Source organism: Chiloscyllium plagiosum, chromosome 12, assembly GCF_004010195.1.
Source record: "Chiloscyllium plagiosum isolate BGI_BamShark_2017 chromosome 12, ASM401019v2, whole genome shotgun sequence".
NCBI classification, from domain to species: Eukaryota; Metazoa; Chordata; class Chondrichthyes; order Orectolobiformes; family Hemiscylliidae; genus Chiloscyllium; species Chiloscyllium plagiosum.
Genome location: NC_057721.1, coordinates 25,440,171 through 25,464,007, shown reverse-complemented (window position 1 = coordinate 25,464,007; position 23,837 = coordinate 25,440,171). Strand labels below are relative to the sequence as shown.

The 23,837-nt window shown below is 38.3% G+C and overlaps 1 protein-coding gene across 2 annotated transcripts in view; it reads left to right on the top strand.

Annotated features, from left to right (window-relative positions):
* The window catches only part of gk (glycerol kinase), a 111,578-nt gene that overhangs the window by 64,996 nt on the left and 22,745 nt on the right, over window positions 1-23,837 (top strand). For both annotated transcript variants that reach the window (XM_043700744.1, XM_043700743.1), the window contains exons 9-17: window positions 410-445; window positions 7,412-7,479; window positions 10,006-10,048; window positions 10,294-10,374; window positions 13,853-13,931; window positions 17,565-17,661; window positions 18,653-18,737; window positions 20,121-20,241; window positions 21,269-21,412. In XM_043700744.1, the coding sequence (XP_043556679.1) occupies window positions 410-445; window positions 7,412-7,479; window positions 10,006-10,048; window positions 10,294-10,374; window positions 13,853-13,931; window positions 17,565-17,661; window positions 18,653-18,737; window positions 20,121-20,241; window positions 21,269-21,412 (754 nt within the window). The remainder of the gene's footprint in view (window positions 1-409; window positions 446-7,411; window positions 7,480-10,005; window positions 10,049-10,293; window positions 10,375-13,852; window positions 13,932-17,564; window positions 17,662-18,652; window positions 18,738-20,120; window positions 20,242-21,268; window positions 21,413-23,837) is intronic.

The following is a 23,837-nucleotide window of genomic DNA, read 5'->3' as shown; positions in this document are numbered from 1 at the left end:
ACTATGAATTCACCAAATGGAACTACATTAATAATATCTAAGGGTAAGATCAGCTACATTATTTCAAGATTATCATAGAGAAAAGGCCTGAAAAGAAAATTTGTTGATAGGTTTGCTATAGTATAAGGCATTCAAAAAATATTTAAGGAAAGCGAACCCTCAAGACTCTTAAGAACTGCCACAGAATGCAAGACGACAGGCCAAATGGTATAAAATGAGATTAGAATAGATGAAGTTTTGACAACCAGCAGTGACCTGATGGGCTGAAGGGTCTCTTTCTGGGATTAAAAACTCTGACTCAATATAGTTTTTAAATATTGTTACTGACTTTTTTAAATACATAAATTATTTAAAATTTGACCTACTATTGACATGTATTTCTTATATATTTCTTTTTTGTTTTTAATAGAGATGTGGGTCATTAGCTCAAGTACCAATTTCAGGTGTAAGTATATTTTGTTTCATTTTGAAATTCTGCCGACAGTTCTCCCTATGCAGTGTCTGTTACTGGAGTTATTTTACCTTTGTATCTTCTGAGTATTTTTTTTCTTACATTACTTTGTTACAGAAATGTATTACAGATAAACAATATGTTTTTACTCACAGGAATTACTCCAGAACTCTGGTTTATTGTCCCAGATATTGCAGGCGATATTATTTATGCCCAATCATTTTAAATAAAAGATTTATGTTTTTAGTGGACAATTTAGTACAATGTCAACCACAATAGACCCCTTTATCACAGTACAATTTAAATTTGCTGTATACAATGAAATGCATTTCACGTTAATACTCCTTACTAATATAACTTTATTCAGGGAAATGTTTGAAAACAATTATTACACTGATATTATACTGCCACTTATGGGTGGCATGGTATCTCATTGATTAGCCCTGCTGCCTCACAGTATGAAGGAACTGGGTTCGATTCTAACCTTGGAGCTAACTTGTCCATAGTGTCCAGAGATGTGCAAGCTGGATGGATTAGCCATGGGAAATGCAGGGTTACAGGGATAAGGTAGGGGGTTAGGTCTGGGTAGGATGCTTTTCGGAGGGTCGGTGTGGACTCGATGGGCCACATGGCCTGCTTCCACATTGTAAGGATTCTTTCATTCTGTGAAAAGTCTGTTTCTCTGTGTGAACATCAAGCTTTGAGCTGAATGATTTGTGCAGAATAACAATCTTTTAGCTTCTTCTTGGACAAAAATTGAAGAACCTCCCTATATATTAGATTTGCCTCTCTAGCTACTCCCACAGTTAAAACATTAGAAACAATGGATTCCTCACAAGTTTCATTATATTTTCACTATAACTAAATTGCTGCTCCTTTCCACAGGACTTATATTTCTAAACTCTATCACCATATAATGAAAGCCCAGCTTTTTACAAGAGAACTGCATTTCTTCCTTTTTTCAAACACCCTGTCCATGATCATTTGGCCATTTGGGACAATTACGGGTTCCATATCTTAACAATTTAGAGAGTGACTTAAGTGGTCAGTCCTGCAGATACAGTGCAATCAGCTAAGGATGGGAGACAATGGTGCAATGGGGGACACAGGTTACTGTGGGAAGGATTGTCATCAATAGTCACCAGCACCCTGGCTTCGATGGGGGGGCAGGTGACAGTACAGCACAGTGGTTGGCATGACTAACTAGTGCGTACAGCGTTCAGAAGGTAATGTTAGGAAGTGAATGCATTAATTAAAGAGTAGGGTGAAAACATGTGGAAGCTTATAACTGATGGAGATAACAGAAAGTACAAGGAAGAGAGGAACATAGAGGTTTGGAAAAGTCCCTTGGATTACCATGCTGAGGCTGTGATTCATTCTCCATTAAGCATGTTCTGTGACCCTTTCCATTCTCAGCTGATGTACAATGAAAATGAAAAATGGCTGCCACCACACTTCAAATGGGCAGAGTAAATGAATATTCTGTTTGAAAGCATCAGTTTTATTTATAAATGATATGAGGCCCTTCAAGGCAAATGTATTAGTCAAGTACTTACACAGCACTGGTTAAAGACATCTGAAATCATAGAATCCTACCTGCAAAATGCATGCAGTGACCAACTAAGTGGGGTACAATTCCTGGACACAAGAAATGTTGACCATATCGTTGGTCATTACAAAATGACCATAGTCATCTCTATGAAACAGGAATATCACAGGCAACCTTAAAATTGTCACTTGCAGGCCACACTTCACAATGGTCTCTTAGGCTCACAAAGGCATGGAGCTAATATCCTCTCACCTTGACCTGTAAGTATAAGCCAACATACTGTTGTATGCAATGTTGCCTTTTATGTTGATGGGCAGATGGGAAGGTGGATAGATTTTAACAATTATGTCACACTTAACATCTAGTGTAGTTGCATGGATGGCTTGAGCTACGTACATTGGAATAAGATCCACTATGTTGAAGTCTTTTTAGAGACATCCCACAGCCGTCCTTGTTAAAGTCTTTCATTTCCCACTGTATCAAGGATTATGCTAAATCATCATTTGTGTGTTCACATACGAAATAACTGTTTGTTCCTAACATTCTAAATGTAGGCTTATTGGAACTGAAACCAATAAATCCAACTTTCAAGCATTTATCATTACTGTGGCCATTGTGCCATAGAGGCATAGAAGAGCAACAAATATGCCAGCAAGTCTGGGACTAGCAGCAATCTCCAGATGCTGCTGAACAGCCTCAGTGTGAAAATATTACAGCTGTATGTTCCCTCAGGATGCAGCAGAGTTACAGGAAGACAAGAGTCTATCATCTAGTCATTTCCTCCAGTTGAGCGGGTTGGATTGTCACCTCAGAGTTGGATGTCCAGGAAAACCATCATTGAATTATGCCATCTGCTGCAACAGAACTTGCAAACCAATGGGGTAGGTGGCCATATGATCGTTGTGCCTGTCAAGATGATAACTGCAGTAATTTTTTATGCTTCCAAAGATAGATCCATTGGATATCTGTGGTATTGCTTAATTCCCAACTCATAAACGCATCAAGTATGATACTTATGCAATGTATCGCAGATCATTTCCCTGTGATGATGTCAGTGTTGCCTGGACAGTAGACTTTGCTAACATAACTGGCATCCCCCAGTTGCAGAGTGCTATAGACTGTTGCATTGCATTGAGAACTCCTTATCAAAACAACCTACTTCAACAGAAAACAATGCCATTCCATCAATGTGCACATCGTCTGTGATCATCGGTACCACATCTCGAAGTTGTGACAATGGCCATATACTTGAAGCACTTTCATATTCCTGTTTCATTTCAAAGGTTAAATATTTTACAGTATGGTTACTGGGAGGCCTAGCTACCCTCTGCATCCGTAGTTGAAAACATTGTAACACAACCATTTGCCTGAGGCTGAGTGTAGAGGCAATGCAACCCATTCTTCCATCAGCACCATGGTGGAGCAGAGAGTTGGCCTCCTGAAGATGAGATTCTGATGCTTGGGTCGGTCTGGGCGGCCTTTGTGGTACACTGCATACTGAATATACTACATATTCCTTGCTTTCTGTGTCCTGCACAACTGGAGCAAGCAAATGGGAAATGATAGGATGCTGAAGAATTGGGAGAATGACAGCAGTCTTCCAAGAAGGAAATGAGGACGTTAAACAGTGTGACTATCGCACTCAGCATGATAGATTATACAACACCAATCGCAACAAGACACAGGACTCAATTGACACCAATATTCCTACTAAGCTACGTGGCTATCCAGCTGGTGGGAAGCTTCATACTGTCGTTTAGAATGCTGATGAAAGTCTTCTGTTCATGCATGACTTTGTAATGCATGCACCTTGGAGGTTGACAGAGCAGTGAAAAGTAAATTATAGTGAATGTATTGCCACCCACTTCAAAGAGACGTGAGTTGGGGGAAGTGAGCAATCATTGACTAAATATTGACTGCTTCTTGGTCAAAAGAAAAACAGCCCCTATTTATTTTTGTAAGCAAATACAGGTTTTTTTCTGTTTGTTTTTCATCATTTCTCCTGTTGTATAATAGATGTTAACATTTTCAAATATTTTAAGGCTTTCCAACATGTGATGCTTCAATTTGAACAATGACAGGATGCAATATTACATTGGACATTCAGGATATAGTTTGACTCTTAGGCAGATTTCTTCTAGAATGTCATCGAGTGACCTCAGAAATGGTTCCTGTTTTGCTTCTCTCTTACAACATTTGCTGTGAAGGGTTATTGCTAGCTGACAGCATAAGACCTGATAAGATGTTACAACTTTTCAGGGGTCACTAAATGCTTTGAAATTAGTTTAGCTATAATCCCAAAAAAACTTTCTGTAACGTGCTTCTTTCTAGAATACATTTCCTGCAAGGATTGAGGAGATGTCACACCTCCACTTCTTTCCATAAGTAACTCATCTGCTATTCTATGGCTCTTCTTTTCAGATTTCTTAAACTGGCAATTTGAAATGTCTTGGCATTTTTTGAGATGTTTTTGGCCATCTCTAAAATTGAGGATAGTAGCCTACCTTTCCAACTTCGCCATCCCAGATCTAAATATTACCTCTAAAGTATTATTAGTTACAATACTTACAGATAGTGAACAGGTCTTAAGGAATAAACTATTTGCCACAGAATTCAAAGCCTTTGATCTGTTCTTATAGCCCCAGTGTTTATATGGATAATCTGTCCTTTTCCTTCTCAATGATAATCCCTTGGATATTGATGGTGGGAAATCAAATGATGATAATATCGTTGAATGTCATGGGGAAATAGATTTTCTCTTGTTGGACATGATCATTGACTGGCACATGTTGTACAAGTATTTGTCAGTTATCAACCTAAGTCCACATGTTGTCAAGGTCTTGTTAACACATGGGGTTACAAATTGTACAGAACATTGCATAATCATGAGTGTACATCCCAACTCCACATCTTATGATGGAGGAAAGGCTATTGATGAAGCAGCTGAAGATAATTGGGCCTTGGACACCACCCTGAGGAAATCCTGCAGAGATGCCCTAGGATTGAGATGATTGGCTTCCAACAAGAATGATCATCTTCCAATTCTTCTCTGATTTCAACCCTAATTCTCATTTACTTAAATTTTGCTGATGTTCTTTTATGTCACATTTATTCAAATGTTGCCTTGATGTCAAGGACAGTCAGTCTCACCTTGCATTGAGTTCAGCTCTTCTATCCATGTACAAGGGTATGATGAGGTCAGGAGCTGTACGGCCATGGGGAAACCAAGCTGAGTATCATTAAGCTGTGTTGCTGTGTCCTTGCTTCCCTCAGTGCCAAGTAATGTTCAATGTGAAGGAGTACGATTATTCAGCTGAGAGGGCTACCATCAATAGGAGATTGATTTGCCCTTGTCACTCTGTTGTCATGAGACTTCACGAGATCCATAGCCAATGTTGAAGATTATAACCTATACACCATTTAAATCCTGCCCCTGGGTATATCCTGCTGGTGAAACTGGCCATATCCAGTGTCTAGGATGGCAATGTCTAGGCCGTAGGCTATAAGGTATGTGAGTGAATGTGACTTTGTCAATCTGATGCTTGACTAATCTCTAGGGTAGTTCTTCTAACTTTGGTTTAAGCCAAAATTAGTAAGTTATTAAGGAGGACTTTTTAGCATCAACAACAGCGTTTGTGCAATCATCATTTCAGTTGCCAAGGTCAGAATGTATCAGTGTCAAATTGAATATATGGCTTATTATCTGACCATCCAAATTATGAAAAAAGCATAACGAATAGTTGAGACTCCAAAATGAAGTCGTGCAGGCCACTTCTAATTGTATCCTGCCAGTTTGTGTATCTATCAGATGTTCTTCTCAGACTCCTCACACTGAGTCCATGTATCTTATGACGGCTTTTATTGAATGCCTTATAAATAATGTCCATTAATGTTACCCTGTCTAGGATTTTAGTTATGTTCACAAACAATTTCAGGTTTGGCTGCTATGATCCCCAATCCTTTCAGAACTCCACATTGTCACTCAGATCAGCTGGATATTGCAAGGTTTCAAGGTGCTCAGTCATTCTATCCTTAATTATAGACTTGGCTAATATTTACAACGACAGGTATTATAGTAGAAGTTGAACAAAGTCCTAGTTAAATCACGATAGAGTATTGTGTTCACTTATGTGTATTACATCTTAGGAAGGATCTGTATCAGCCTTGGAGGAAGTGCACTGCAGATTAATCAGAACAGTACCTGAACTACATGGAGCAGTTAGACTAACTAGTTTTTTTTTCTGAAATTTAGAAGACTGAGGCAGGATTTTAATTGAAATATTGAAATTATTTAGTTAGATAGTAAAAGTAATATTACCTCTGCTAATTGGTCAGCGTAGGACTGGAGAATATTGCACATATTGAAGTTAGGTCTTTCACACAGGAAACGATAGAAGTAAAGAACTCTTCTGTAAACGCTAGTTATTGTTTGATAAATTGTTAATTTTACATGTGACGCTGAAGGATGTTGATTAACTAAGGATATTACAGCAAAGGTGTATACATGAATCTGGATCACAGATTGGCCATGGAGGAGGAGAAAGTGAGAACTGCAGATGCTGGAGATCAGAGTCGAGAGTGTGGTGCTGGAAAAACACAGCAGATAAGGCAGCATCCGAGGAGCAGAAGAATCAAGATTTCGGGCATAAGTCCTTTATCAGGAATTGTGCAAAATTGTAAACAGCTTGTTTCCTTTGGCTCAGTGAAGAATAGTCCATTGAATGGTTTCAAAGGTTAATACCGATGAGGGGCTTATGCCTGAAATGTCGATTCTCCTGCTTATGTTTTTCCAGCACCACACTCTCGAATCATAGATTGGCCATGATGTTATTCAATGGCAGGGTAGACTAATTGGGCTAGTTAGCCAATTCCTTTTCTATCCTCCTATTCCTTGTCATGTATTTCTATTTATGCAGATAAATATGGTAAATATTCCAAGTGAATATGTACTTGAATGACAAGATTAGGGGAAAGATACAAAAGAGACCTAAGGGGCAACCTTTTAACGCAGAAGGCAGTACTTGTATGGAATGAGCTGCCAGAGGATGTGGTGGAGGCTGGTACAATTGCAACATTTAAGAGGCATTTGGATGGGTATATGAATAGGAAGGGTTTGGAGGGATTTTGGCTGGGTGCTGGCAGGTGGGACTAGATTGGGTTGGGATATCTGGTCGGCATGCTGTACATCTCTATGACTCTATTTAGAAATAGATGAAGAGAAATTACACGGAAATTTATATAAATTATGGGTGGTTGTCCTTGTATACTATCAAGTTGTAACATAATTTCATAGTTGAGAAAACCTTAATTTATGTTAACCATTTTATGCTCCACTCCAAACATTTTTTTTTGCAATTTAGTACCATTCAGAGACTGTAATTGCACTTACATTTGCATGCTATCTTTACCAGTGTTTAGGTGACCAACATGCTGCTTTAGTTGGACAAATGTGTTTTCAGCCGGGACAATCAAAAAACACGTAAGTTTGCACCTTTACGGAAATATTTTGCATTTCAACACTAGTTAGTGATGGATAATCTTTGAATACATTTACATAGAAGAGGTATTCTCTGCTCTAGCTGCCTTTTTATTGAAATGAATATGTACAATAAATGCTTGTATTGAGCCAGACCATTATTTGGTATGCTATTAGTTCGAATCTTCTGCATTCTTCAGCTCATCAGTTTTTGTGATGTGACTGGGTTTTCAGTCAGATAATGGCAAAGGCAAAAGGGCACCTGTGGTCTCAGTAAACAGTGGGAGGACTATTAGAGTATCACCTTAAATTATTTAGATGAAAATGTACATGGGTGGGTTAGTAAACTTATAGACAATACAAAGATCGATGGAGTTATGGATCGTGTGGTAGGTAATGAAAGGATACAGCAGGGTATAAATCAGTTGCAGTTATGGGTGGAGAAATGGCAGATGGAGTTTAATCTGGGTAAGTGTGAGGTGCTGCAGTTTGGAAGATCAAATGTTAAGGAAAAGTATACAGTTAATGGCAGAACGCTGAACAGCATTGTTGTACAAGAGGGATCTTGGAGTTCAAGTCCATAGCTCCTTGAAAGTGGCCACTCAAGTAGATAGGTTGGTAACGAAGGCATAGGCATGCTTGCCTTTATTGGTCAGGAAATTGAGTTCAAGAGTCAGGATGTCATGTTACAGCTGCCAGGGATGGTGGTGGGGGCAGGTACGATAGAGGCATTTAAGGGACTTTTTGGATAAGCAAGGAATGAAGGAAATGGACCCACGCAGGCAAAAGGGATTAGTTTAATTTGTCATATGTTCAGGACATCACTGTGGGCCGGAGGGCTCATTCCTGTGCTGTACTGTTTTATGTTCTAAATAATAAATGTAATGATTAAGAAAGAATTGAAGGAGAAGGAGATCAGCATTTGTTGCCCATTTTTAATTGCCCTTAAGACAGTGTGGCACATGATTACTTTGAACTGCGGCAGTCCATTTGGTGCAAGCATGTCCACGGTGCTGTTAGGAAAGGAGTTCTGGGATTTCAATCCAGTGCAGTGACAGGCAGCACTTTGCTTCCAAGTCAGGATGACCTATGCCTTGAGAAGAATTCATGGGTGGTAATGTTCCCTTTCATTTGCCAACTGTCCTTCTAGTTGGTTGCAGATTTTAAAGTGAAGGCGAAGGAGACATGGGGAATTGCTGCAGTACATCTAATATGTGGTATGCAGTGCTCCCTCTTCCCTGTATGTCAGGAATGAATGTTTAAGTTGGTGATGAGGTTGCCAATCATGGTACTGGATGGTGTTGAGCTTCTTGAGTGGCTTTGGAGCTACCCTTGTCCAGGCAATTAGACGGCATTCCATCATATCCTGATAGGTGTCTTGTAGATAATAGACTGATAGTGGAGAGCCAGAGAATGAATTACTTGCTGCAGACTTCCCATCATCTGATCTGCTCTAGTAACCACAGTATTTATTTGGCTGGTCAATTTCAGATTCTAGGCCAGAATGTTATTTATGTGGAAGATTCAGTGATGGTAATGGTGATTCAAGGGATAACAGCTAGATTCCATTCTTTCTGTTGTAAATGATCATTGCCTGACACTTACGTGGCACAAATGTTATTTGCGACTTATTACAAGTCAAACTACATAGGTTGACAAAGAAAAAGAAGGAAAGAAAATTTGGATTAAGGGAGAAAAAGAGAGGCAGAAAGCCAAAGTAAAAAAAACTATTTCAATAACGTTCAACAGCAATCAATTAAATGCCAGATGTTCAACATTAATATAGTTCCTTTTTTGGACTATGATGATGATTAGTATTGTGCTAACATTTATCACTTTTTTAATAAAGGTACTTGTGCTGCCAAAATCCAACAAGTTCTTGAAATTAACCTGAAGAGCCAGATGCTGTTTGCACAAAGCAAGCAACCGAGCACTATAAGTCAATAACTCATTCCAGAGATTCGCACCTCAAGATGTGCATCTTAATTTCTTCAACTTGCTGGCTGATTTGCAAAATAATGGAATATATATATTTTCAACAAGACCTATCCCTGCATTTCCTGTGTCTGTATCGTGCAATGCTTCTGTAATCCTGATGATCAGTACACATTCCCATTGGTTAATTATCTTTTACCTTCTCATTAATCTATCTAGATTTCTGCTTTTTCATCGTTTCTCAATATCTATTCACAATTTTCATTTTCTTACAAACTATGTTGTAGAAAAACACTTGTGTTACAGAAAACTTATTCTTCTTCAATACTGACTGCTATTTGGCTTTATCACATGCACAAAAGATACCAGAATTTCCAGGATGCATTCTCTTGTTAAGAGTTGCAATCTTTTCAATGAGATGTTAAATTGAAGTCTTGTTAACAATTCAAAGAAGAGCAGAATGTTCTCTTACCATTGAAATAAAGAACAGTTGATGATTATGTGATATGATATCAACATGTTCCTTCGTATTGGCACTGTTCAATGTACTTACTTATTTCATTTGTTACAAGTATATCCTCTGTTTCGTTCCAGATATGGAACAGGTTGTTTCCTCCTTAGTAATACAGGCGAGAAGGTGAGTCTGTCCCTGTTTAATATCTCAGATTTGGGCAGAAGTATAGTGCATTGTTTCCTTTGTAAAATTGTGAGCAAGAAATTGAATAAAATGTTAACCTAAGTGTTCTATGTTAATAACTTCAGTGGCTAAAATCTGATGTATTCAGTTTGTGGGACAATATACTTATGCATTCCTATGTATAATTTTCTTTACAAATTCCATATATTATTTTACAATTTAACTAACAAGTGTATTCTTTACAGCCTATTATATCCAAACATGGCCTTCTTACAACATTAGCATATAAACTGGGCAAGAACAACCCTGCAATCTATGCACTAGAGGCAAGTTTTCTTTTTGTTAAGCTTATCGTTATGCAACTCCAGTTTTGCCTTTTTACATACATAACATTCATAGAAATTACAGCACAGAAACAGGTCATTTGACCAACAGATCAATGTCATCGTTTATTTATGTTCTAAACAGCCCAAAGCTTTGTTTGCTCATTAATCTGTATCATTATTTCCAATGATTGTTTATCTGTATCCCCAGATCCCTTTGCTTATCTCTCTAGTTAAAACTTTGGTTTTTTTTCAGATGGACATGGAGATTTGTCATTTTTCCAATCAAAATATGTCACTTCACAATTAGTTATATTGAAATTAATTTGCTAATTATGTAACTGTTTTGTGCATCAAGAGTAATGGTGCTTTTTGTCAATATAATGTGATATGGCCCTTTCAAATTTCTTCTATGAACATTATTGAGCTAATAAAGAAATGGATGATCTTAGGATTATAGCTGTTTTCATAAAATTCGAAGACTGATGTTGAGGTTTGCCTGTGGTGCTGGTGACTGTTAGTACGCTTTGTGGCATACGAATACCCAAAGTGATATATTTGATGGAATCACCAAATCCTTCAGTTTGGGTCAATTAAGGGCATGTTTAGGTTCAAGATGCAAACACTATTAGGATTCTTCCAGCATCAGACTGGCACCTTGCTGAGAATGGAGGCTGGCAGGAATTGAGAAACAGCAGTTCTTAATTTCACGTCTTGTTATCGAACCACATGAGTTCATGTCGGAGAAGTTTGTCAACTAAGTTAGAGATCACAAAGCACAGTTCCAAGTGAAATTGACAAACCATTCAATAGTGCAGAGATATAGCAGAAGAGAAACTGACTAAGCTGAAACAGTACAGACAGTCTGCACAGGCAGTCGAGGATTCTCTTCCCAGAGCTGAGGATGAGACCAGTTTTTATTATAATCTTGTACAATAAGAATGGGGAAAAAGGCCAAGCCACTACTCAATTTCCAAATTGCAGCAGCAGCCGGCTGCCAAATAGTTAAATTTGGTGATTAATTTATTCGCTTACCAGACTACCTCCACAGGCCAAGTCCTGGCAGCACTTTAAGAGCCAAGTGACTACCTTCACAGGTCAAGTCATTACTCAATTTCCAAACTGCAGTAGTTGAAGCCAATTCGCTGCAGGTCAGAACTGTGGCCACCCTCCGCAGTCGTCCAGCCTTTCTCTGGTCTGACTCGCTGGGCAGGGCTGGCCGCCAGGTATGAATCAGATTAAATTTAAAATGTGAGGTTCGCTTACCTTGTTGAGAGAGGAAGAAAAGGGCCTGCCGACTAACGCCAAACTGTCAGACAAATTTGCCAAATAAGTTAGAGATCACAAAGTACAGTTCGAAGTGAAATTGACAAACAGTTTATTAGTACGCAATATCGCGGAAGAGAAACTGACTAAGCTGAAACAGTACAGACAGGCAGTCGAGGATTCTCTGCTCAGAGCTGAGGATGAGACCAGTTTTCATAATAATCTTGTACAGTAAGGCTAATTAGAAATGGGGAAAATACAATGTATCTGGAAATGGAGTAATCTAGTTACAAGGATGCTAATTGGAAAACAGTTATCGGATGAATGTCCTGTTCCTTCACACAATGCAACATCCTGACAGTGTTGATGGTTCCTTTCCTCTTCACAAGTAGGTGTTAATGTCTCCTCTGAAGTGGTGAGGTGCTTCCATTGTCTTGTCCTGGAACAATGCTCTTGCTGGTGCTTTCTGTCTGACCTGCTCTTTGTGTGGCTTGGTATTGCTGGGTTGTGAAACTGTCCTCGGGGCTTTGGGATAGCTGTGTTGTTCCGACATTATTAGTGGGAGTTTGAATTGCTGCAAGTGCTGTCTGGTTTGGCTTGTCAGTCTGCTTGGTTCCCCCTGAGGCATTCTAGGTGTTGTTTTGGTGCCATTGGCCAATTTAGCTTTCGTGGCCTTATCTTGGGTTGGCAGGGTGGCAGATCTTTTCCCACAATCCAAATGATGCGACCCAGGCCACAACAGTTGGCTTGGAGAAACATACCAACAAAACAGCAGCTTTAAGACCTGTCATCCTTCCTTATGTTTAAATCTTCAGCAAGCATCCAAGAGTACCTCAATTTTCATCCTCCCCAAGCCCACTCAGCAATGTCCACTAAGGAATTGAGGATGCCTTTCTTCCATTACTGATGACCCTCAATTTAGGCACCCTTGCCTTTGTAACTCACCCAGTATATAATTCCCTAATTGGCTGACTCCAGTGAGATTCACCCTATCAGAGCACTGTTGATCCATGAGGGGTTAGAATTCAGAAAAGGCTGAACAGGCTGGGGCTGATTTCCCTGGAGCGTTGGAGGCTGAGGGGTGACCTTTTAGAGGTTTACAAAATTATGAGGGGCATGGATAGGGTAAATAGGCAAAGTCTTTTCCCTGGGGTCGGGAGTCCAGAACTAGCAGGCATAGGTCTAGGGTGAGAGGGGAAAGATATAAAAGAGACCTACGGGGCAACGTTTTCACACAGAGAGTGGTACGTGTATTGAATGAGCTGCCAGAGGAAGTGGTGGAGGCTGGTACAATTGCAACATTTAAGAGGCATTTGGATGGGTATAAGAATGGGAAGGGTTTGGAGGGATATGGGTGAGGTGCTGGCAGGTGGGACTAGATTGGGTTGGGATATGTGGTCAGCATGGATGGGTTGGACCGAAGGGTCTGTTTCCATGCTGTACATCTCTATGACTCTATAACTGTAAAAATATTTCAAGAACAGAAGGTTTGTCAATATATCAGTAGAGGTAGTCTTATGTTTGTTGTTATGTAAGTCTTTTATTAATTCGATTTACTTTGTTGCATTTTCAAATAAAATAGCCCATAAATTTGTTGGTCCAATTCTACTCCACTCCATTAAGTTCTTGTACCATAATCATTAGCCTATTGCCTCTTGTCTTCCAGATTTCAAGCATTCATTGCCATGTTGCATTCAATACTTTATTAAATATCATGTGTAATGTGTTATATAATGTGCAAAATATTGGACTGTCTGGAATGTGTTAAGTGTTATATTTATTGTGACCTTGGACTGAGCACAGGACATGACTGCTGAAAAATGTGCTGTGTTAAAAACAATACCTTTTCAAATAATTTAGAGGATAATGGACCACCCACAGTGGTTTCCTGTTGTCATTGAAGAGACTGTTTGCTTAAGTATTAGACATTATAGCTAAATAGAAATTAATGGGCTTTACAAGAATGGCCTTTGTTGCAAGGTAGCAAGTTAATTTATTTTTTCATCTTGACCAAGACAGAAAGTAACACTCATTACTCTATTTGATGAGTGATGACTTTCTAATTTGTGTGTACAATATAATTGATATATGGACAAAATCACATCTTTCCAAGTGGTTTTATTTTTAAGGAGATCGTTCACTCAAATAGTGAGGTTAGATCCCATAAATGCATAGTTACTCCACTGACAATTGCTTTATTTTCATGTTTGTTCAGGGATCAGTTGCCATAGGTGGTGCTTTGGTTCGCTGGCTTCGAGACAACCTTCATATCATTACCACAGCAGAGGAAGTTGGCAAGTATTCCTGATCAATTCATACACTCTCCACTTATATACTGTATGGAGCTTTAGTTTCTCTTATCTGCACTTCATTTACTCCAAGTATTTGTGAAAAGATCTTAATCTCTGTTTTAGAGAGGGTCTTTACCTATGAATACAACAAAGACAGTTCCACACATCCCACAAAAGCCAAATATAAGGACCCAAAGTATTCCCACAGTGACATGTTTTATTTGGTGAGAGCAGTTTGAGTTAAGAAGTTGTCCAAGGTGAGACACATTTAGCAACATAAAGGAGAGTATTGGTCGATAGAGATTATAGAAAACTAAAAGAGAGATTGGTTAAAATGAGTGAGGGGTGAAGAGAAATTCATATGAGCAATATCATGCCAGCAATTCCCCATGAAAAGATGCAGAGAAGATAAGTGATCAGGAAGAGAATTAAAGCTGAAATGTGAGTTTGGAAAACATAAGGAAGACTCCATTATGTGCTGGGGTGTGGAAATGGGAAAGATTCCGGACCATGTATTTATGTGGGATAAACAGCACAAAAAAGGGCAGTTCTGTCCAACCAGTCCAAACCAACATTTATGCTGTAATTGAGTCTCCAGTTTTTCCTCATAATCCTCCATATCCTTATCCCTCACTGCCTTGTATAGCTTTACCTTACTTTAACCACTTTCCTGTGATAATGAGTTCTGCATTCGCACCTTTTGGGGAACATGTTTCTTCTGAATTTCCGATTGGATTTCTTGATGACTATCTTTTAATGATGCTATATAATTATGGTCTTCACTAAAAGTGAAAACATTCTGCCTGCATCCAGATTGTCTAAAATCCATAATTATAAAGGTCTCTATTAGATTACTGTTTTACCTCTTGCTTCCTTCTCCCCCAACTGAGTATGTTTCAAAAGAATACCTGATAAATTGTCTATTTATGGTTTATTAGCTAATAATTCAGTTATCAATTCAGGCTCAGCGGTCTATAGTTTCCCTGTCTTGTCCTTACCACCTTTCTTAAATAATAGTACCACGTTAGCCAGGCTCCAGTCTTCTGGCACCTCACCTGTGACTATTGATGATACAAATATCTGAGCAAATAACTTGGCTGTATCCCCCGTAGGCTCTTTATGTCATCCTGAACTACTTGTCTTCCCATCTATTTTTATGTCATCCAAAAGCTTGATCATAGTACATTCGCTTCCAACATCCAAAGTCAGTTTTTATTTTTTATTTACTCATGGGCCATGGATGTGGCTAGCTGGTCCAGAATTTATTGCCTGTTCTTAGTTGTCCTATATGTGATCCCAGCACAAATCCCTGTGGCAATCCATTATTACAGGTTGCCAGCCTGAAAATGCCCCCTTATTTTTATCTTCTAATAGTTAGCCAATTTATCAATGCTAATATACTATCTCCAACAGAATGGGCTTTTATCTTAAGTCGCCTAATGTGTGGTATCTTCTCAAATATCTTCTGAAAAACTAAATGTATTACATCCACTGCTCCCCTTTATTTATCTTTTTCTTATCTCTTCAATGAATTATCATAAATTTGTCAGGCATTAATTCTCCCTGAAAAGCCATGCTGACTGTGCTTGATCACATTCAACATTCCCAAATGATTTACCAATACCCCCCCCCCATAATAGATTCTAGCATTTTCCCAATTACAGTTGTTAAGCTATCTGGTCTCTCGGATACTGTTTTTGCCTCCTTCCCTTTTTAAGTAAACGTGTTAAATGATCAGTTTTGCAATCAGAATTAGAATTAGAATGCCTACAGTGTGGGAACGGGCTCTTCGGCCCAAAGTGTCCACACCAATCCTTCAAAGAGTAACCCACACAGACCCATTCCCTGATATTTAACCCCTGACTGATGCACCCAACCTACATATTTGTGAACACTACGGGCAGTTTATCATGCCAATTCACCTAATGTGCACATCTTTGGATTTTGGGAATAAACAGGAGCACCCAGAGGAAACCCACGCAGACATGAGGAGAATGTGCAAACTCCACATAGACAGTCGCCCAAGGCTGGAATCAAACCCTGGCACTGTGAGGCAGCAGTGCTAATCACTGAGCCACCATGCTACCCCACAATATTTTCAGAACCTAAGGATTCCTGGAAGATTGCTACCAATATGTTCACTCTGTCTGTAGTTATTTCCTTTGGATGCATCTCATTAGATCCAAGGGACTTATCAGTCTTTAGCCCCATTAGTTTTGTTAGCACTTTTTTCTCCAGAAGTAATTATTGTACTTATTTTCTCTCATACCTTCCTTTGCCCCTTGATTATTTAGTATTTTTGGAATGTTATCAGTATCTTCTATTGTGCTAGCTGATACAAAGTATTATTTCTTAACTCCCATTTCAAATTCCCAGCCTCATTCTCTCAGGGGCTTCTGTTCATGTTGGTCTCTTTTCCCCCTTAGATGCTGTATCTGTCCATTTTTTATGACTTGCTAGTTAGCTTTCATTGTTTAGTTTCTCCCTTTTTACTCCCCCTTTATTATGGTTTGGCAACCTTTTGATAGTATTGCAAACATTGCCCATCTTCTGGTTTACCACTAATCTTTGCTACATTGTCCGTTGTTTTTATTTTCTTTCAATTTGATCCTACCCTTAACTTCCATGGTTAACTATGATCGGTCTATCCCCTTTCTATAGAATCTTTCCTCCTTTCTGTTGTGATCTATCTTTACTTTGAGTAGATACTTTTCTCAAGTATCTACAATTGTTCCTCAACTGTCTTTTCTGCTAATCTTGTTTTCCCAGACTAATCCAGCCAAATTTGCTTTTATCAATGGAATTACTCTTATTTAACACTCTTGTTTCCCACCCAAATTTCTCCCTCTTAAACTGAATGTTAAATTTCTATATCCTCTATTCTTTGGTTACTGATCTTTTGGGGAATCATTTGCTCTGAAATAGTTTATTAGAATATTACCATCTACATTACCACAGCCAAAATAGCCTGATCCCTGTATGGATCAATAACACATTGTTCTAGGAACTATCCTGAAGACACTCTATGAATTCTTCCACATGGATATCTTTGCCTATTTGATTTTCCCAATCTACTTGAAAACTAAAGTCACCCATAACTAATATGCTGCCTCCTTTACTACCATCATTATCTTGTGATTTATTCTCTCTTTGATAGATAATTTAATAATTTAATTAATAAGTTAAATAAACCATTCTGGAGGTTTTGTGTTATATGCAGGAGCACACAAATCAGTGCCAAGTGTTTACAGCTCATGCAATTTCAAATCCAAATTTCTGGAGTGGGGCTCCTGACCTACAACAAGCAATGTTTTTTTTTCAGAGTTGACCTCTAAACACAAACCTTTGTCTTATGAAATGGAAGACTGCCAACTGAAAATTTTGTGAACACATTGCTTGCCTCTGCTTAATGCTGATTCTAATTTTTGAGAGAAGCATATTTTTCGTATGGATATTATTACACTAAATAAAAGGTGTGAAAATACACAGGACTGTAGGATCACAAAGCATTACTTTTAACAGGCAGTAATTTTTAAACCTCACCTTGAGCAAATTGTTTCAATTTTTCATTTGAAAATTGTATCTTTGCTTTTATTTAACGTGAACTATTGCTACATTTTATCCAATTTCTTACAGAGAAACTTGCTGCTTCTGTGGGTTCCTCCCATGGTTGCTATTTTGTGCCAGCATTCTCAGGGTTATACGCACCATATTGGGATACTACTGCAAGAGGGTAAGAACTTATTTTTTCACCAATGTCATAAAACATTGTAAATTCATTTGGTTTCAGTATGCAGTAGCAGTCTTAACATAATAGCAAATGCAATGTCATGATCTCTGAAAAGCACTGGCTGTTTCTGTGGTCAGTACTCAGTACTGTAGAACCTATACTGTTGTGCAATTGTACGCAACATTTCACATTCTGATCCTGTAGTTGTACATGATTTTGAATGTTATTTTGGCATACTCTATTAAGTGCTCACTTTTTAAAAATGTCTAATCTATAATTTTAAATCAGATTTACATGCTTTGTTGATTCTGATTTAAATCTGTAATCACTGTTTAATAACTTTTATTTTGTTAGCCAAAGACAATAGCTACTTATTTCACTATTTTAAATATAAAAATATGTAATATCAACAGTGATTTCTTAAATCTCTTTTTTGAATAAGCAAATTGACTATACTGGAGTTGTACAGTAATGCTATTACTAATAGTAAAGTGACTAGCTAAATCATATGCTGTCAAAAAATCTAATTGTTCAACAGTAAGAATATTAAAATGTAAAAATATTAAAATCTTGAAACTTGGTAAACTAATCCCCAGTATGCCCTAGCTAACCACGTTAATCTTCTAACTTTGCACAAATTCTCAGGTATCCTCTTCTCCTCCTGCTTGTTATCCAATATTACAGACAGATTTTCAGCTTTGAAATACATCATAGAATTTCAAGTAGTTAGTTCTGTTGCTAAAATAGTTTGTTGTACCCCAATTGCAGCTATCTAGTAAATACACAAAGTGATTAGGTATTGAGGTGAAAATTGTTCACCACCTCAAAGTATGTTGATTTACATAGGGAACAGACTCCTTAATAATTAATGGTAGATGTTGATAAATAAATCTATTGAATAATAATTTCTTCTAAATAATAGAATATTGATACGTTTTATGCCATGCGAATAGTATCTGCATATTTACTTTAGCTTATTTTTTCTTTTCTGTAGAATAATATGTGGCATTACCCAGTATACAAATAGAAATCATATTGCATTTGCTGCACTAGAAGCTGTTGCCTTTCAAACCCGTGAGGTAAGCTAATGGGTACTCTGGATTGAAGTTTAACTTTATTTTACAAAATTGTCCTGGTCAGAATCATTAAATGTAATTGAGGGGTTTTTGCTAACTGCTGTTTTATAGCTCTGCTGATGAGTCCTTCCATCACTGATGAGAAAAGCCTTTTGTGAGACTTATGTTTTGGGACTATCATTTAGGGGAAAATTGAACGAAGGGATTGTATATCCTGTTCAGAATTCTTTTGCCAGATGAGCGGGTAGTTTAGGCAGTAATGAGTAAAGAGAGAAAGCAGGTAATTTTATTGGAGAGAAAATGCAATGAATTCACACCTATAGTCCAAGACCAAAGCATCAGTGCTGATGGTGACAAATGTTAATCTGAAGTATCCAAACCCAGAAAAACATAGGAACGTCGAGTTTTGTAAAGTTCTGTTTTAAGCTGTCTATTTAGTTTTGAGATAGAATGAAGTTGAGAATTTAAAGAATAGCTATTTGGCCTTTATTCATGAATCCATAGTCTGTGTAATTTATATTAATGGACTTTAATAGAGTGGAGAGTCCATAGGAAATCATAACAGAATCAGCTTGCAAAGCATTTTCTTAAAGAAGTATCACTATCACTTTCTGACACAGGTCAAGTCTGTAAGAAACAAAGAGAGTGTGCAGGGGTATAATGACAGCAAGTGTCTATGGTTCACCACGTAAAAGTATTTGTAATTGATCTCAATTGGATTGAAGACACCTCAGTCTACAATATCCTGGCAGAACTCCAAAAAATAACTGGGTCTTTTTAGTTGGAAAAAAAAGGGAAAGTTTACCTCCAACTCCCAAAGAAATGAAGCCAAGTTTCTGAAAATTATTGTCACTCTGGATTCCATCTAATCCCAAATATTTTACAATTTGCTCCCCATATGTATTTTACCCATGTTTGGATCCAGTGCTACTATGTTTTGAGTTTTTAATCTCACTCTGTTTTAGCTCCTGTGCATTAGTTCCATACTTTGCTGGCATTTGTAATGAAACCAGTTCTTAAAATGGTGTTAAAATTTTAAACACTACAAGGTAATTGGAGTCATTCCATGTTAACAATGGAAGCCATACTTGAATGAAGTGAGGATGGTGAAATTAGCACTTAGCTGTCTAAACTGCATTCTGTTGTAAACTCAATATTGGGAGCGACCATTTAATCTTAAAAATTACCATTTCCAATCAAGTTTATCTTAGATTATGTATAATGTGCACACTAATACTGTTGAAGTTTCATTTATTTCATAACATTTTTTATTGCATGAGGTTAACAAAGAGTACATTGAAAGGACAACAAAAACAAATATTAACTTAATTGTGCTTTTATTACTACTTTTTGTGACTGCTTAGTCATTGTGTGTGCTTCTTTTAGCTTCTTGAGGCCATGAATAAAGAATCTGGAATCAATCAGACCAGTCTCCAGGTGGATGGAGGAATGACTACTAACAAAATAATGATGCAACTCCAATCAGATATTCTTTGTATACCAGTAGGTAAGGGTGCACAATTCCAAACCTTAAAAAAAATCTGATTTCAAGTACTGAATAATATTCCTCCAGAAGCATAAAATCACAGCGCTTTTGTCCTTTCTAAAAGTGAATCATTTGAGGAAAGAACTTGCCTACCTACCCAGAGCTTCAACCTGACAGTTTTTAGTCACCTATTGACACAGCACCACCCTTCCTATTCTCCAATATAGCGCTCAGCAGTCTTCCCAGCCCTGATAAATCTCAATCACCTGGAGGGGAAGGGGCTACACTGTCAGGAAGAAGGAGAAGCATTATTTAGAGGTTAAAGGGGCAGCATTGTCAAGGGCGTGAAGGGGATTCACCGTCGTGGGGGGACTAGTGGAAGCATTGTCAGGAAGGGGCAGCATTTTCAAGTGGGGTGAGGGCATAAGAGCATTGTTTGATGTGAAGGAAGTAATATGTATTGTTGGGGAATGTGTATGGAAGGTGATCATTGAAATGGAGTGGGTAAAAGGTAAGCTTTGTCACTGTTTCAAGGAGGAGAATGAGAATTTTCAATGGGTGACAGTGGAAAGTGATCTCCTGATTGGCTGCTGATCAGAAGATGGGTATATGTTTGACTGGAACCACGAAGTGATTGAGCACAGGGTTAATGGATGTATGGGAATTGACATGGTTTAACCCATTTTGAAAACAGAATTCATACTTAATAGTTAGAACTTGGCATATTGTGGTGTTTCCCTTTTAAGGGTTGCAAAGTTAACATAATTTGCCTCTTTTCAAGCAGATATCTTCTTTTTCATATGAATGTGGTGATAGAGGGTCCATGACTCCAACAGTGCTAAATTCATACTGAAATACATTGAAAACCACTGCAGGTTCTGTTTTTGTTTGGACAAGGAGTGTTTGTGATATCTATATGCGAAATATACTGCACATAGTACTAAAGTCTGATAACTTTTGTGATTGCACTTACATTTACAAACAATGTAGTAATAATCTAAGCATACAGAAAGCAAGTGCAACATATTTGATGTTTTGTTTGTTTCAGTAAAACCAGCTATGGCAGAAACAACTGCTTTAGGTGCTGCTATGGCAGCCGGTGCTGCAGATGGTGTTGGCGTGTGGAGTCTATCTCCTGATGATCTCTCAGCTGTAGCATGGGAGACATTTGAACCTCAGATAGAACCTGCTGGTAAGAAAATATTTGTTATGAAATACTTGTCAGAAAATTCAATGTGTTGAATTTTTTTTGGTTTTTCATTTAACAAAAAGTGAGAGAGTTATAATCCCATCATTGTTCCTTAAATATAACCAGCAACGTAGTGGACTGGATATTCTGAAGATTGACAGTCACAGTTGGATTGCCAGTTCACGCTTTTTTTTATGTTAGAATTAAGATCTACATTTCAAACTGAAAATTTGATCCCAGCTCCTTCAGAAATAGGAAACATAGTGAAAATCAACACAGTTCCCTGATATTGCAGGGTAGTCTGGGGAAGTCTAACCTATGTATGCAACTTTTTGAACCAGCACTCTGGATAAACTGGCAAAGATTATGTACATCAAATACCAGAAGTTTACTGTAGTATCATGACCTTCACAATGTCTGAATAATCAAATAAGGATGCAAGTGAGAAGGCTGTCTGCTGGTAAATGAGCTTGCAGCACAGATCAAAATTGGCAAGTATGACATAGTGGGCATCACTGAGACATGGCTGCAAGGAGATCAGGATTGGAAGCTGAATATTCAAGGATATACATCCTATCAAAAAGGCAGATGGGCAGAAGGGGTGGGGTTGACTTCTTAGTAAGAAATGCAATTAAATCAATAGAAAGAAACAAAGTAGGTCAGGTGGTGTCGAATGTGTGTGGGTAGAATTGAGGAACCGCAAAAGGTAAAAAAAAAAATTGTTGGAGTTATGTACAGGCCTCCAAACAGTATACAGGAGCTGGAACGCAAGATGGACTAGAAGATAGAAAAGATGTGTAAGAAAGGCAAAGTTACAGTAATCATGAGGGATTTCTATATGCTGGTGGACTGGGAAAGTGGATTGCAAGAAAAGGAATGTGTGGAATATCGATGAGATGGCATTTTGGAGTAGCTTGTGGAGCCTACAAGCTGGGTTTAGTGTTGTGCAGTAAGGCAGATTTGATAAGGAAGTTTAACATGAAGGAACCCTTATGAACGTGATCTTAATATGATTGAATTTACTCTGCAATTAGAGAGGGAGAAGATGGTATTACAGCTGAATAAAGCAACTACAGAGGCATAAAGGAGGAGCTGGGTAGAATTGACAGAGAGAGGAACCTAGCAGGAAAGACAGTGGAACAGCAATGGCAGGAGTTTCTGGAAGTAATTCAGGAGATACAGCAGAGATAAATCCCAATGAAAAAGAAGCATGGTACAGGGAAAATGAGGTAGTCATGGCTAATGAGGGAAGTCAAGGATAGCATAAAAGTAAAAGAAAGCACGTAGTGCGCGAAAATCAAAACATTACAAAGATCAACAGAGAAACAAAAAAAAAGAAATAAAGAAGGAGAAGATTAAAAATGAGGGTAAGCTAGCCAGTAATATAAAGGAAGACTGTAAGAGTTTCTTTAGATACATAAAGGGCAAAAGAAAGGCAAAAATGGACATTGGGTCACTGGAAAATGGCTGAGGATCTGAATAATTACTTCATATCAGTCTTCACAGTGGAAGACATGACTAATATCCCAAGAATTCAAGAGAGTGAGGGGGCAGAGTTACGTCTGGTGGCCATCACCAAGTAGAATGGCCTGAAGATGGATAAATTACCTGGACCAGAGTTCTAAGGGAGATAGCTGAATGCATTTGTGGTGATCTTTCAGGAATCGCTTGAATCAGGGAGGGTCCCGGAGGACTGGAAAATTTCTAATGTGAGACTTCCTAAAAAGGGAGTAAGACACAAGATAGGAAATTACAGACCAATGAGCCTAACCTCAGTCATGGGTAAGATCCTGGAATCCATTGTAAAGGATGAGATTTCTGAATACTTGGAAGCGCATGGTAAAATAGGACAAAGTCAGCAAGGAGAGGTCATGCCTGACAAATCTGCTAGAATTCTTTGAAGAACTAATGAGCAGGTTAGACCAAGGAGAGCCAATATATACCTGGACTTCAAGAAGGCCTTGGACAAGGGGCCACACAAGAGGCTATTACGTAAGATAAGGGACCATGATGTTAGAGGCAAGGTGCTACCATGGATAAAAGCTTAGCTGTCTGGCAGAAAGCAGAGGGTGGGAATAGAATGGTCCTTCTCAGGATGGCATCCGGTGACAAGTGGTGTTCCGCAAGGCTCAGTGTTGGGACCACAACATTTCACTTTATACATTAATGATTTAGATGAAGGAACTGAGGGCATTGTGGCTAGGTTTGCAGATGATACAAAGATAGGTAGAGGGTCAAGTAGCATTGTGGAGGCTGGGAGGCTGCAGAAGGACTTGGATAGGTTAAGAGAGAGGGCAAAGAAGTGGCAGATGGAGTACAATGTGAGAAAGTGTGTGGTCATGCACTTTGGTAGGAAGAATAGAGGCATGGACTATTTTCTAAATGGTGAGAAAATTCAGAAGTCTGAAGTACAGAGAGATTTAAAAGT